The sequence below is a fragment of the Malaya genurostris genome, chromosome 1 (assembly GCF_030247185.1).
Source record: "Malaya genurostris strain Urasoe2022 chromosome 1, Malgen_1.1, whole genome shotgun sequence".
Lineage (NCBI taxonomy): Eukaryota > Metazoa > Arthropoda > Insecta > Diptera > Culicidae > Malaya > Malaya genurostris.
The window spans coordinates 17,238,867-17,254,571 of NC_080570.1; the positions used below are offsets into that span (position 1 = coordinate 17,238,867).

At 35.6% G+C, this 15,705-nt stretch overlaps 1 protein-coding gene across 13 annotated transcripts in view; it reads left to right on the forward strand.

The window, feature by feature from the left end:
- Positions 1-10,057, forward strand: part of LOC131433671 (polypyrimidine tract-binding protein 2) — a 728,003-nt gene extending 717,946 nt beyond the window's left edge. For all 13 annotated transcript variants that reach the window (XM_058600233.1, XM_058600259.1, XM_058600249.1 and 10 more), the window contains one exon: positions 20-10,057. In XM_058600233.1, coding sequence (XP_058456216.1) covers positions 20-152 — 133 coding nt within the window. In that variant the 3' untranslated portion in view covers positions 153-10,057. The remainder of the gene's footprint in view (positions 1-19) is intronic.
- The last annotated feature ends 5,648 nt before the right edge of the window (positions 10,058-15,705 follow it).

The following is a 15,705-nucleotide window of genomic DNA, read 5'->3' on the forward strand; positions in this document are numbered from 1 at the left end:
CTCTCTTCCCAAACCACAGAAAAGACCACAAGATGGCACTGATACAGCTCAGTTCGATCGAGGATGCTGTGTGCGCTCTGATCAAGATGCACAACTACCAGCTGTCGGAGTCGAACCATCTGCGTGTCAGTTTTTCCAAATCCAACATCTAAAATGTATGCAGCTCCACTCCTCGACTGCTACACCATACTCTTACTACTTTTACTATGGCTTCTAACTAACCAAGTGATCCGACAGCAGCTCGATTCCAGCTCTCATTGAAAGAAAAAAAAACACGAATACACATCCACAACCCACAGCCACACACGCACACAAATATGAACCCCCTACCGGCACCACCAACACTACTACAATGGGAATTGATTCAACGTCAAAGCAGCAGCAATGCATCGGTTTTGCTACTACCACACTAAGTAGGCCTAGAATTTTAAGCAGCGAAATAAGAAAAGAAAAAAAAGCAAAACTCCCCGGGATCATTTTGTGTGTTTTCATCCTATCCTGAATACGCCTACTGCGCCGCTGCGCCATTTGCTCGACATCAATCGGAACGGCAATCGGTTAACGAAACAACACAACGCAGACAGAAAATGGGAAAATGGGACTTGGCCAAAACCGCCGAATCTGGTGACAACTGAGAAAAAAAGTAACAAAAGAAATTAAACTAAACAAAAACACGAGCACCCACACACACACAGACACATAATCAATCAAACTTCGCAGTCAAATGTGTAAATTGAAGTAGAATCTTTTTACTAGAAGAAGATAAGAAAAAAGCGTTAAATGGGAACAAACTATACCTAAAAACAAAAAAAAATGAAAAAAGTACCACAAAAGGAAACCGAGAGGCGCATGTGAAAAAGTGACCCCGTTGAAAGAAAAGTTAAAGTAGGAGAAAGCATCAGATAAGAAAGTAGGTCGAGTAGCAAAAAAAAGTAATATAAAATAAAAGCGCTAGGAAGACACACAAACAGGAAGGAGCAGGAATCAACATATTGGAAACAACACAGATACTATTTAAGAACTGTAGAAACAGACAAAAAACAAACAAATCGTATTTAAATGTACTACACAGAAGATTATATGCTTAGAGTCAACCAACTGAATTACTACTGTAAAGCGGAAGCAGAGAGAGAAAGAGAGAGAGAACAATTGAACTTTTCACGAACGTAAGAGATCTGAACTATAGGAAGTCGAAAGCAAGAACTGGCGAAACTTTATCCCGGAATTTCTTGCGATTTATTGCGTTTATTACTTCTTTTTTTTAATTAAACCTAACCTTACTAAGATTATCTCGATTGGTGTTTATTTTATTTTATATTATCCTTCTAATTTGTAAAAAAAGAAAATTAACCAACTATCTTAACGTACTGAGAAAAAAAATGGTGGCCGGTGGTGAAGCACAGACAAGTAGAGTTACTTAGATTTTACTACTTTTGAACGTACTCCTCTTTTGTTCCACTAAAAAACAAAAAGGCAAGCCAGCAGCAGCAGCAGCACCATGCGAGTGAAAACTCTGTGAGCAGCTTGGCTTGTCTTATTTCTTCAAAAGAAATAAAAAGCAAAAACAAATTGTATCGACGAGATCTGTGTGTTAGTTTAGATGTGCGTGTTCGAGAAAGAATAAAAGAAAAAACATGAAAAAAGATGCGCAGTTCGAGGGCAAATCGAAGGAAAACAATTTATGTATTATTAATTGATAGTTAGTTTAGGTTAAATATGCTCTAGTTTTACCGCTATTTACAATTTAAACGAACAGCAGCAATTTCAAACCAGAAGAAACGAAGGCAGGCAGACATATGATGAAGAGATAGAACAGAATAATTTCCAGTATTGTTTAATTATTAGACAAGAGAGTAGGTTGAATGGATGATGGAGCGAGTGAAAAAGAAGCTAGGATCTATGAGCCGCCGTTTCGCTCACTTATAGTGAGGTCAGGACGGGGGGTGGGCTGTGTAAAAAGTTAGGTTTACGCTGATGTCCGCGGTCCGGCCTAGATGTTAGGTTTTTTTTTGGCTTCCCTATGTTACAAACACACACACAGACACTGTTAACTGTTTAAGTTGTAGTTATATATGACAATTTTTTTCTCTCATGTTAAAGGTGTATGGAGAATTATTTTCTGTGTCTTAGTTGCAATAGCTTTCACTCGTACTGAAAGTCGTAGTCGAGGTCGTGGAATCTCAGGTATTCTCAACTGTTCACCGCGAAAGCGAAAAATTGAGCGGAAAAAATGGGGCTCGCACCTCGAGATGAAACGAAAAAAAAAACATATAGATGAACAAATTCAGATTTTGGAAATGTGATTTGCTTTGTGATCAGTTGACAGATAGGAAGAAACGAAAAAAAATGTATGGCATGTGTATGTAGGTAGCGAAAAAGCAAAGAAAACAAAGAACAAGCGACCACCAGCAATTGGTTGACCACTTCGTCGAAGCGTCGACATTCTTTCCTATTACTCTCTATAGTTCTTATTTCGTGCGTGATTGGTGGTGCGTTCCGTCGATCGATCGGAAACGGAAATCCCAAACACGGTACACACACACACACACACACACAAACACAGATATGTACTCTAAAAAAGAAACAAACAAACAAAAAAATAAAAAAGAAGTGAGAAATAGTGTCAAATCAAACAGGTGAAAAAAATAGACATGAACTCAGTAAACTTGCAAGAATAAATCAATCATTTTGTATAAGACATACTGCTGGAAACAATCATTCGCGATAGAAAGAAAGAGAGATATAGAAGAAACAAAAAAAAACATGACGCATGACAATTCATCAATGTGTAAAAAAAACGACCGAACTAACTTACATACATGGAGAAGAATCGCACACCCACACACACACACACTTATACATGGACAGTTTTACATGTGAACTCACACACACACACTCACATATACTAGGGAAATAAGAGATAAATAGCCGTTGCATTTTTTGAGCTTATCGAAGAAAACCAACAGAAGTGGATGAGTACACTTATTAAAGTAATTATATATAAAAGAAACTGGAGAAATCATAGAAAAAAGTAACTATAAAAAAGTGGTGATTAAATCATTAAACAGTTTTTTATGATTATTATGATAAAAAAGGTATATAAAACTATATATTTAGAGTATTAATCTATATTAACAAGAGGTAAAAATCGAGACAAGAGGCGATAGTGAAAAAAAAGTGAAATAAAATCATAAAAAATGGGTAAACAAAATTAGGAAAATAAAAAAAAATATTTACACAAAGACAGAGACATCGCGCGTGTTTGTGTGCGACAACACAGTCGATATGGAGGCGCATGGAGATGAAGAGAAGAAGACCAGCGCGAGCGCCGGAAGCATGGATGCCGATCGGGCGACACGCGAAGCCAGCCGGAAGGTGGGCTCTTCCGGCGAAAATAAAATTCGAATAAAAATATGAGAAATCTCGACAATCAGATGATGTTATATTTTAGCGATAAATCTTTAATCTTCAAACTCTTACTATGTAATTGGAAACGAGAAACGAGAACAAAATCAATCACACATACACACAAACACTCTCTCTTACCAACTTACAAACAAAACAAAAGAATGAATCCGAAACCCGGGACAGTAACTCGGTGGATCGGCGAAGAACCGGAGGTAATAGCGCGACCCAGTCGAAACAGAACCAATACAAGAACAACACAAACACACACACATATGCAAAACACAAGTAAATGGATATCACTACCTATATCTTAGCTCTTAAATTAATGAAATGAAAAAATGAAGAAACTTACTCGTAATTATTCCTTAGATGGAGAAAGAAAAAAACGTAACTATTAATTGTATGGTTTAGCATTATTTCTTTCCGTTCACTTCGCTTCGCTCCATTTTTTCGGAATTGTGCAAAACGGTCAAACTGTTTGACATTCTGCTATATTCATTACTAATCTACTACTACTATTACTTCTACTAACACACAACTATTACCACTATTGCTGCTATTTCTACGTACCACTACTTCTACTACTATTACTATTACTATGCACTACTACTACTACTACTGCAACTTTAGAAACTACTACTACTACTACTACTACTACTACTACTACTATAATTACTATTTTAAGCAAATACGTGAACTCTCCTTAGTTGTTAGAAGAAAAATAAAATAAACCAGAAATGAAAATGGGATGAACAGAAGAAAAGAGATTTCAAATCGCGACGAAAAACACACACACATAAACAGACACCTATACAGAAAGAAGTAAGCAAGCAAGGAAGAAATGCACTTGCCTGATGGCTGATGAAAAACATGGAAGAATAAGAAGAGAAAACACTCAGAAAAAAACTCGTTATTGCTGCTAGCCAAAAGTCGTTAGATGTTTTAGTTATTGAAAGCAAAAAAAAAAAAAAGAGCGGAATGAATGAGAGGAAGGGGGGAACGGTACCGTATTTTTGCTTATATTTTCCTCTTCGTTAAACTGAAGCGTGTTAAACTGAAGTGCAAACACAACCAACAATGGGAATTCGCGAATTGTGTAACAGTGTAAGTAGATTGATAATGTCAAAACCATTGAATATTGCAAGAACAACAAACAGAAGAAAAAAAAAATAGATGGAAGAAACCCGTTTCGTAGTAAACCCACAAACCGTTCTTTTGGTTCGTGTTTTGTTTGCGCTGCAACAAAACTAGAGAAAAATTGGTTACGAGAAAAGGAAACAGGTGCCCATGCAGCAGCAGGCCCACGGAAAAAAAACTCTTTCGCTTCGGATAATAGAAACCAACAACCTTCGAACTAATATCTCTTCTTCCGGTCATTATTTTATTTTTTTATGTTTTCCTTCATTTTTAAGCTGAACGAAAAACGAAAACGTTAAAAAATATCAAAATTCTATCCTCTTCTTCCCTTATTAGCAAGTGAAACAAAGATAAACACATACACAGACACACAAACACACAAAGAAACAAAAAAAAACAATGTTAGAATCTATCTATTGTATAACGAAGCAAACACGTGAAAAGTAATTAAATATCAAACAAAAAAAATATCAATGTATTTGAAGTTTAATCAAACAAGAGAAAACTGTTCGTACTACGTTTATTGAAAAATCAAACCAAGTCTACTCTAGGAAGAAAATGGCGGACGGGAGGGAATGAGATAGGTACAGTGAGAGAGAGAGCGAGCGAGAAAGAGATCCGTGTGACGAAAGCGAAAGCGAAAGCGATACAATCAAATCAAAGTCTACTGTTTTCGCATTAGTGAAACAACTCTCGTAAAAATAAAAACTTAGTAAAAATTTTAATCTTAACTGGTAGGGTACCGTAGCTAAGCGCAAGCGCGTAAAAAAAAATGGTGTACTATGATTGCAATATTCTTACTGATTAATAATCTTACGTTAATTAAATTATCGTGTAAGCAACCTATTAGTTTCTTTTTTTATCTCGTTTGTTTTAGTCTTTAACTTAAACACGCTTGTGTATAATTTTGTTCGACCGTAGTAGACAGGTTCTGTAACCCGAGGCAAACTTCGCACACAGTATTGATTCATTTTTGCCCTTTACCCTGTATTCGTTACTACTACTATTAATACTACTACTATTACTACTACTACGTTACGACCCCCGCTTGAGCTCTGTTTATTACTATTAGAGAAGCACACGAAAGAGATCGGCTGTCAGCAATCATCAATCGCTGCTAACACATATTACGAAAAAACAGGTAAAAAAACGGGACTTTAGATGAAATAGAAGAAAAAAAACTTTACCAAGATGTTGTAGAGACAGAATAATCAACTTACTCACTGAAAAAAAACTCACACGTACGGATGCGAACCATGTGTCAAATTTTGTCCTTTTATAGCTAGAGACGAGAGTAAACAGCAGAAGAAGAAGAAGGTGTACAGTAAATTTCCATTTGCACCGTAGAATATTTTTAACTGGCACCGCGCGAGACAAACAAAACTCTCTCTCACACACACACACCCACAAACACTCGTGTTGTGACACCGTTTAGCATTCATCTTCTTCGATCGTACTGTTGACTACTGAACTACTGCTACTGCTACTACTACTACTACAACTACTATTACTGCAACTACTAGAGATTGACGAAAATGAGACCCAAACTCCCCTATCTATCCCCTACGGCAGTTTTCTCTGCTTTGTTGACGGTTCCATCATACCCGCACATCTACTGACTAACATGGAAGTGATTCGTAGTTTTACTCTGCATCGAATAATCGTTCGTATAGTAAAATTATGGATCGGAAAAAAAAGTTTCGGAACGAATTCAACTGAACTCACAGGAAAGTTTTGCAGTGCTGTTCCATCTTTTCAACAAATCTATTCTGATTGCTAGCCTCACAAACACAATAACAGAGAAAAATGCGAACACACATTCACACGTACGAAAGCATGTGCATTTCAAAAACGGCGATATTAAGAGAAGTTAAGCACTTAAAAGTAGTAAAAAGAAGAAAAAAAGCCGTAAGAGAAACAATTTAAAAAAATGATAATGTGTCTCCAAGATAGCCAAAATTAAGCAAAAGAAGAAGGAATAGAGAAAGCAAATCAGATGCTTTTTGTTGTTTTATATTATTAGTGCAAAACCGTGTGTGACAAAAGCAAACAAAACGATGGTCAATTCAGATATGGAGGATTCCGCGTGCGCCGCCCCAAACATGGCGACCGTGAGTGATCTCTGTTTTGTTTTTTGATTTTCGTTCGGCGCTAGTGATAGCCAACAATGTAGGTAAAAAGTTAGACTCGGTGGTTAGCGAAAAACAAAAACGCGGCGTCTATATTTTAGGTTGCGCCGCCGTGCGCGCAGATAAAACTAGCGAGAGAATGGAAGTGTAAAAAGAAGAAAATAAAAAAAACAAACAAAAAAAAAATAAAAACAACAACAGAATTGTTAATTGTGATTTTTATTGTTAATGCAGAAGAATTTAAAAAATACCGGTTAGTGTAAGAGGACTAGCCAGACTAGCGGCCAATGACTTTCTTGAGGCGAATCGTCCGACCGATCCGGAAGCCTCTCAGCCGTGAATACGGATCCCCCTCCCTACTTTCCCTACTTCTCGACTTTTGTTAGATTAGAGTGTTTGTTAAGAGAAACAACCAAGTGCAATATTGCTTAAGGAAAAAAAAAAAAACGTTACGCAGTGTTTTAGTTTAGGCTTTCATGATGCTTTTTTTCTAAAAAAAAATATTCACGGCTGGGACTGGTTGACTCTTCCGTATTGGTGCCGGTGTCGCTACTTCGGGAACAAATTTGCTTCTGGATTTGTTTCTCTCGCTGATAGAAACGCTTTTTGATCCTGTTTTTTCGGTTCAATCTGTTCAATCTGACAGGAGGACACTGCTATAAGTGAACAGTTTGTTGTTTCGATCGATGGACGGCAGAAACGGACATCACTCGAATGCTGTCAAACTGGTCACTGCTCATGTTTATGTTAGCAAGCCAAACAAGCAAGCAAGCAAACTTCTAAATCACGGAACTGTATTCGAATCGAACACGATAGGCCTATAGTTTCGAAAAGCCTCGAAGTCAATACAATTTAGTAGCAAATAACGCCCACATAGAATGTAACCGATAGGACGTGGTTCGTGGCGAATGCAACACACGGACACACACACTCACTCACTCCCTTATTGATGAATTTCTGTATTCGAATCTGATAGATAAATGTTCACACTTAAAAATTGATACAAAACTACACGTTCGACAAGCGTAAATATCATCGTGCATTTTTATTACAAAGTTTTATTGAAAGGACACCGCTCTGAAAAAGAAAGAAAAAAAGAAAACAAAGCAGGCGGAAATATCATTGACAGGCGATTGTTTAAAATATATATATGAATATAACCTAGCGAATGTAGCCGATGTATTGAAAAGTCAGTTTGAACCTTGCTCCGAAAAGAGACAATCACCCCGATTCTGCAATCCGACGGATTTGTGATACGAACGAATCTACACTTTCGATCGAGTTCGAATTTTGCATTCTTTATGCCGTTCGACTTGTATGATACGATCGACTCTCGTTCGGTAACACTTGAAATTTCGAACACTAACCATCAAAGCTGTCAACACTACTCACACGTTCTATATTATTTATATTATTCATTTCTTAGTAAACGAAACCGTAACACTTGTATAAACAAATTAGAACGATTCTAAACCGAACAGAAGTAATACGTACGCAAGTCGATCGAGTAATGTTCGAAAATTTAACAACTCGAACGAATGATATTCGAGTTCATACCCAACTCGAACGGAATGCAGAATGGAAATTGCACATTCGATCGGAATATTTCGAATCGATCGACATACAGAATAGGGGTGAATGTCCTTCACCTGAAGAAGATCTAACCCGAATCAATCGATTTTCCACCTATTCTTTCTTCCTTCTGGGCGCATCAAAAACAACAACAAACAGCCTAACACACTACTGCTTCTACAATCGCTCTGCAAATGAAACAAAAAAAAAAACTCATTTACACATACGCACACAAAAACAAACAACCAAAATCTACCGGGTTCTTACTCCTTCTGTCGCTTTGGAATTATAACCTAACAAACTCTCTTCGACCACCTCTTTGTCGAGCTCCATCTAGAAACTGAGAAGAAAAAAAACAAAAAAAAAAACAAACCAAGAAGTTAAAGCAAACAAGTCAAAGAGAGCTTTAAAGGCAACCAAAAGAAGGAAATGAACAAAAGACATTTACAACAGAGAACAAACAAACAAACAAACATAAGAAAAATACTAAACTAAAAAATGAACCGCGGAAAGATCGTAATAGAACAAAGAGATTAAGAGAAAAACAAACAAACAAGCATATAGATACTAGTTTGGTCCGTGAGATACCGGATATTCAAACCGCTATAGGTAAATCAAGAGAATTTTACTATTAGGAGAGGTAAGCAAAACAATGATCTTACAAACGTCACTTTGACGGAACACAGAAACACACACACCGACCAGCAGACAAACACTCATACACACACTCACACATAAACCTCCATACCAACCGTTAGAATATTGAATGTAAACAGAAGCAAAGCGCAGATTACCAAACCTAGCGAATGATGTATGTAACATAACAAAAAAAAAATACAAGTAGACAACAAGCTAGTATATGAACAAAAAAAAAATCAAGAACAGAAAAAAATAACCATAGGCTAGTGCGAGTAGCAAGGAAGAAAGAGAGAGCGGAAACCAAAACTGAAAAACGGTTTTTCTTTCGCACATATACTATGAACAAACATAACAAAAATCAACAAGGCACTAATCGCAAATTCAAGGAGAATATATTGAGAAAAAAAAAACAGGAAAACAAAATATTTAAAAATTCAATTTTTTCACCGATCGCCACCCGGATCGCTTGACGACGACGCGGTGGCAGGGAGAGGGCACTAACGGGGGGACTGATCGGTGGTCGATCCCCCCATGTGGACAGGGACGATAGGTACACGGTAATAGTTAGTGATGGAAGCAGAAACAGAGATCGATGTGTGTAGAGTTGTAGCTTGTAGCAAAAAGGGGGAACAAATCAATATGGAGGAAAGGTGGGGAGCGAAAGAGAGAAAGAGAGAGAGAAGGTACGAATTCTAGATTCTAATTTGCAGGAAGAGAAGAAGATACACACTAACTCACCGACTGACGATGATGATGCTACGACGAAAGACGAAAGGACAGAGGACAAAACATACACAAGAACATACATGAATACAAAAGAGATACAAAAAAAACGGACAAACTACAACATCGCGAAGAAAAAGGGAAAGAATGCAACCAACCAACCACAAGATGCAGAGTAGAGAGAAAGATGAAAATAAATGAAAAGCAACAAAAAAAAAACATACAAAGCGATAATTGCATGGTGTTAGCAAAACATAAACTGGAAACTGAACGTACGGTAAAAAAAAGAAGTAACGGAGGATGTAAGGGGAATATATATTATATATTAATGATTAAAAGTAAAAGTATGGCTACGATTTTGTCGTTTTATAATAAAAAAAACATTTAAATAAAATTTAAAAAACAAGTACATTATACACATAAAAATGAATAAAAATTGTAAAAAACAACTTTCACTTTTTCTGAACCGTCATGCCGTTAATATTGTGAAACCCCATCGTTGAGTAACGCCGAATCTTTGACCAAATGGTCACAAGCAATTCCGAAGTCGAACACTGCTGATCTGGCAAAGGATTTTCAGTTGCGGACGCGATCACGATAAGCTATTCTTACGTGATGTTTTACTTCAATTTACAGTTTTTTTAAGTTACAAAATGTTAAACGCGTGATCTTTTAAAGTTATGTACGAGTAAGTTATGTATGTTACTGAGTGTTACATACGTTACTTTTCAATAAGTTATTGGCGTTACGAAGCGTTACATGCGTTACTTTTTAGTAAGTTATAGGCGTTACAAAGCGTTACATGCCTTACTTTTTAGTAAGTTATAGGCATTACGAAGTGTTACATGCGTAACTTTTTGGTAAATTATAGGCGTTACGAAGAGTTGCATGCTTTACTTCTCAATAAGTAATAGGCGTTACGAAGCGTTACTTGTCTTACTTTTTAGTAAGTTATAGGCCTTACTTACGAAGCGTTACTTTTTAGTAAGTTATAGACGTTACGAAGCGTTACATGCGTTACTTTCTGGTAAATTGTAGGCGTTACGAAGCGTTACATGCGTTACTTTTTAATAAGTTATAGGCGTTACGAAACGTTACATGCGTTACTTCTCAATAAGTAATAGGCGTTACGAAGCGTTACTTGCCTTACTTTTTAGTAAGATATAGATCTTACTTACGAAGCGTAACTTTTTTGTAAGTTATAGGCGTTACGAAGCATTACATGCGATATATTTTGTGACTGATGGGCGTGAGAGCCGTTACTTTCGTTACTTTTTAGGTGTTACTACGCATTACATATTTGCAAGTTTCAATCGTTACGATGCGTTAAATGCGTTATTTTTGTAAGTTGTAGGTTTTATGAACAGTCACTTGCGATAATTTGTGCTTTGTAGTTATGAGTGTTACGGAGCGTTACATGCATTATTATATCGGCCCTATTTGCAGGCTTGCGGTCGCTATTCTCGTTCCCCATCGGCCTTGTTAAGCTTGTACCCAAACAAGTCTAAAAATATATTTAGTAAAAATGACTATCAACTTTGGTAAGCTGTTGGGTGATGTTAAGATGGTAGCACTTAAATAAGGTAACTCTCGTCGTGGCCTGGACTACCTACGAGTTCATCCAATCAATAATATGTTGCACAATTATCAAGTTAAAGGTAAAGTATATCCAATAGTTGTGTTTCGATAAGATTTTTTTAAATTCGTCATATATTAATTCAATCGTGTTTCGTTAAAAGGAATTTTTTAGTCGTTGGGTCGTAACGATCCGACGTTGAATTATCGTGATCAATTGTACAATACACTCAACGTATGGACCATGAATTTCATAATTTTAAAACAAGTGTGTCGTATTTCAGCTGTTTTTCGAATAAGATCGAAAGTTACATTGACAACAATCGAAGAAAAACATCGATGAATGTTTTGAATTTGGTTTTAATTCCTGTTTAGAAATTATCGTGTTTTCCACTCAATCAAATGTTGGTTAATGTTAAAAATGCATGCACATTTTTCCACTTTCCTTCTATTTCCACTAAATAAGCCAACAAAAAATAAGAGTTATGCTTCTTGCACGCTTTATGATTTTTTTTATCAAGAGTGAGAGTGAGATTATTACAATCCAAATTTCTAGACTGAATTAATCTATTCTGAACCATTTATTCGTGGGAAAATAAAATTTGTTTTGTTTTCTTTTGTAATACTCGCTCTTATTTTAAATATAAATGATTTCACGCGTTTTTTTTATAATGACCATAAAGCCGTCCATCTCGGCCCTCGATGAGTGTAAGTCATAATAGTAAACGGTAGAGATAAATGTTCTCTTTGGTCTGGTGGTTAATTTAATATTATATTTTTAAAGCTCGACTGCGTGATTTGTATTTCACTAGGAATTTAAGCAAAACAAAGTAGGCTTAGAGCAAATGTAAGAATTTTGCAGTTGTCAAAGCTTTAGAAGTCTTTTTTTTTCAAAACATTACCTGTGAGCTCTGAAGAGTATTGGAAACGACTCTTCTTTATTCGTGTTTTCTCAGATACCCCGTAAAACTCGTCCCGACCCGATTACAAATTGAAGTACGAAGCTTGCGCAGTGATAAGAGTCGTTGGTTAGCTTTGTAAGTATTCGTTCAACAACCAACAACTGCCTATTTACAATCATAAATGTAGAGCTGCCCCAAGGTGATTGGATTACTTCCATCGAGAGAATATCTAAACGAAATCTTGTTTTACCCGACCATCCTCAAATGGAAATATTTGGCGATACACCTCTTTCAAAGATTTACCACTGGGTATAGAAAGCTCTCTATCTCGGGTGATTACATATTTCACAACCAGATGGCCACGAAAGCGACTAAATTTTCTAACGGCAGTTCGACACATAGTTGGCGCTGTAAATTGAAGGATCCAGTCAACGTGTTTATCATGAGGTAACGAGTTCTGAACGATTGGGTTTCTTGTTGTGTTGTTTTTCACCAAACCCAGAGTAGATCAATTTTCATTTTCATTTCTAATCCCACACAATCTCTCCCATATCAGTCATTTTTTGTTTTAGGTTCCTACAAATTTTGGAATGATTTTCTCTAGTCAAACTGAAAAAATGTAGGATTGCTTACGAAAAATTTTTATTACTAAGTTAATATTCATTCTGAATCTTTTACCATATTTCTCTACAAAAAAATCGATCAGAATACTTTGATTACGATAAAGAAATTAAGACTTAATTCGATTTATAATGCTTGATTGTTTATTTACCTTATTTCGAGCGCTCTTATCGAACCCTAGAGCTGTAGGCTACGATAGGAATTGCTAGGGCACGTTATTCATGCCATCGGGCTCGTAAAATCCATATAATTGCGATATTGTTCTTCTACTTACATTCACTCTGAATAGAACGAACTTATTCAGCATCTTTAACAGTGGAAATACAATTGAAAACAATGAGCAATGAGTAAAAATTTTTCTTAAGAAAAAAACTGCGTGAAAACTAAGACCGAAAAATACTCCTTGAAGAAAACTGCTTGTTAAACACTGCTCATTAAAATGGCTCGAGAAAATGTGCTCAAAATAAAACTGGTTGACAAAAACTGTTCAGAATGTACTACTCGAAAAGAGTCCTGAATACTCTTCTAAAACAAAATGCTCGAATAAAACGGCTCGAAAAGTCTGCTCGGATAAACAACTGCTCGAATAGAAAACTGCTTGAAAAGAACTGCAAGAAAAACCACTCGGAAAATCTACTGCGAACTTCTTGGAAAACAAGTCTCGGAAAATCTACTCGAAAAAACGTGCTCAAATTAATTTTGGTTTACTCCTCGAAAAAACTGTTCAGCAGACACAACTCGAAAAGAGTCCTAAATACTCTTATAAAAAAAACTACTGGAATAAAACGGCTAGAAAAATCAGCTCGAGTAAAAAATTTTCCGAAATGAACTGCTAGAAAAGCCACTCGAAAAAAAATACTAAGAAACTGTTTGCAATAATACTGCTTCAGAAACTTCCCGAATGAAACTACTCGAAAAAACGGCTCTAAAAACTATTTGAAAAAGTTACTCCAAAACCACTCAGAAAAAAATCGTTTGAACCAAAACTGTTCGAAAAACGTGAAAATGCTGCTTCAAATTTCCTAAAAAAGCTGTTCTTAAAACTGTTCGAAAATAACTGTTTGGAAGAAAAATTGCTCGAAAAACAAACAGCTCGACAGAAATGCACAAAAAAACTTCAAAAATTAAATGCTCGAAATAAAAAATCTACTAGAAAATTATTCGGATAAAGTTGTTCGTTAAAACTGTCAATATAGAACTGTTCAAATTGAGCTGCTCGAAAAAAACCGCTTAAAAACTACTCGAAATTTTTAAAATAAATCTGCAAGAAAAATACTGCTCGAAAGAAACTGCAAAATTGCTTCAGTCGACAAAAAGGGCTTGAAAAAACTACCAAATCAACTTCCTGAATAAAACTGCTGAAAATCAGCTTTAAATAATGGTCAAAAACAAATACTCGAAAACCTCCCGGACAAACTGTATGACAAAACTACCAAAAAAGATCTGCTAAAAACTCTGCCTGCAAAAACTTGATCGGAAAAACTAGCTTATAAAAATGTTAAATAAAATAGCTTAAAAAAATATGACTAGAAATTTCGTTTCGAACAAACTACTTGAAAAATCTGCTTCAATAAAAAACTACTCAAAATAAACTGCTCAAAAAAACTGTTCGAAAACACTGCTTGGAAATAAAATTACTCGAAAAACAAGCTGCTCTATATAATCTGCTCAAAAAAATTGCCGAAAGGAACTATTTTAAAAACTTGGAAAAAATTGTAAACTGAAAAAACTGATCAAATAAAAATTACTAGAATACAAGGTTGTTCGAACAAAACTACTCGAAGAAAAACTGCTCAAAAAATAAAGTGCACGAATGAAACAGCTCGACAAAAACTGCTCGAGGTAATTGGTCGAAAAGAACTGTTCGGTGTAATCTGCTCGAATACACGAATCGAAAGTAACTGCTCGAAAAAATATGCTCGGAAGAACTGTAAATTGTAAAAACTTTGGTAAAAAAACTGCAATTTGTAAAAACTTTTCTAAAAAAACTACTTGAAAAAATACGGCTCGAACAACCTTTAAGAAACGCCTGTACAAAACTACTGAAAAAATCTGCTCGAAAAAAATTGCTGAAACACTTGCTCGAAAAAAACCTACTTATAAAAACTGCTCGAATGAAATAGCACGGAAAAAGCTCATCAAAAATTTTCGTCTCGAAAAAACCTACTCGAAGAATCGGATCGAGAAAAAATTGCTTGAAAAAAAAACTGCTCGAATAGAAAACTGTTACAAAAAACTTCTCGACATAGACTTCTCGAAAAAAAAACTGCTCGATATAATCTGCTTGAATGAACTATTCAAATAAAAAACAGCTTGAAAAAGAACTGTTGAAAAAAAAACTGGTTGAAAAAATACGTAAAAGAATTGTTCGACAAATCTACTCGAAAAATTCTGCTTCAAAATTAAACAGCTCGACAAAAACTACTGGAAAAAATTAATTTGAGTAAACTTCTACAAAAAACTGCTAACCACTGCCAAAAAAATTGCTCGACATAAAAACTGCTCGACTAATGAAACGTTCGCGGAAAAACTACTATAATGAAACAGTTCGGCAAAAACTGCTCAAAAAACTACTCCGAAACTGCTGTACAAAGCTGCACGAAAAAAAAACTGCTTTAAAAAATGTTCGATATAATATAGTTGAAAATACTACTCCTAAATAATTGCTTAGAGAATATTGCTCGAAAAAATCTTTACAAAACTGCTCGAAATAATTGCTTACTCAACACAACTGCTTGAAAACATACTACTCGATAAAAAATGCTCGATAAAAAACTGCTCGATAAAAAACTGCTCGGTATAATCTACTAAAAAAAATTTCTCCAAAATAATTGCTCGGAAAATTTTGTTCGAGAAAAAAACTACTCTACAAGCTGCTCGAAGAAACAGCTTTAAAAAACCTTGCTCTATATAATTCGTTCGAAAAAAACCGCACGAAAAAACTAGTCGAAAAAAACTGCTCGAAATAATTGCTTGGATAGAATTGTTCGATAGAAAAA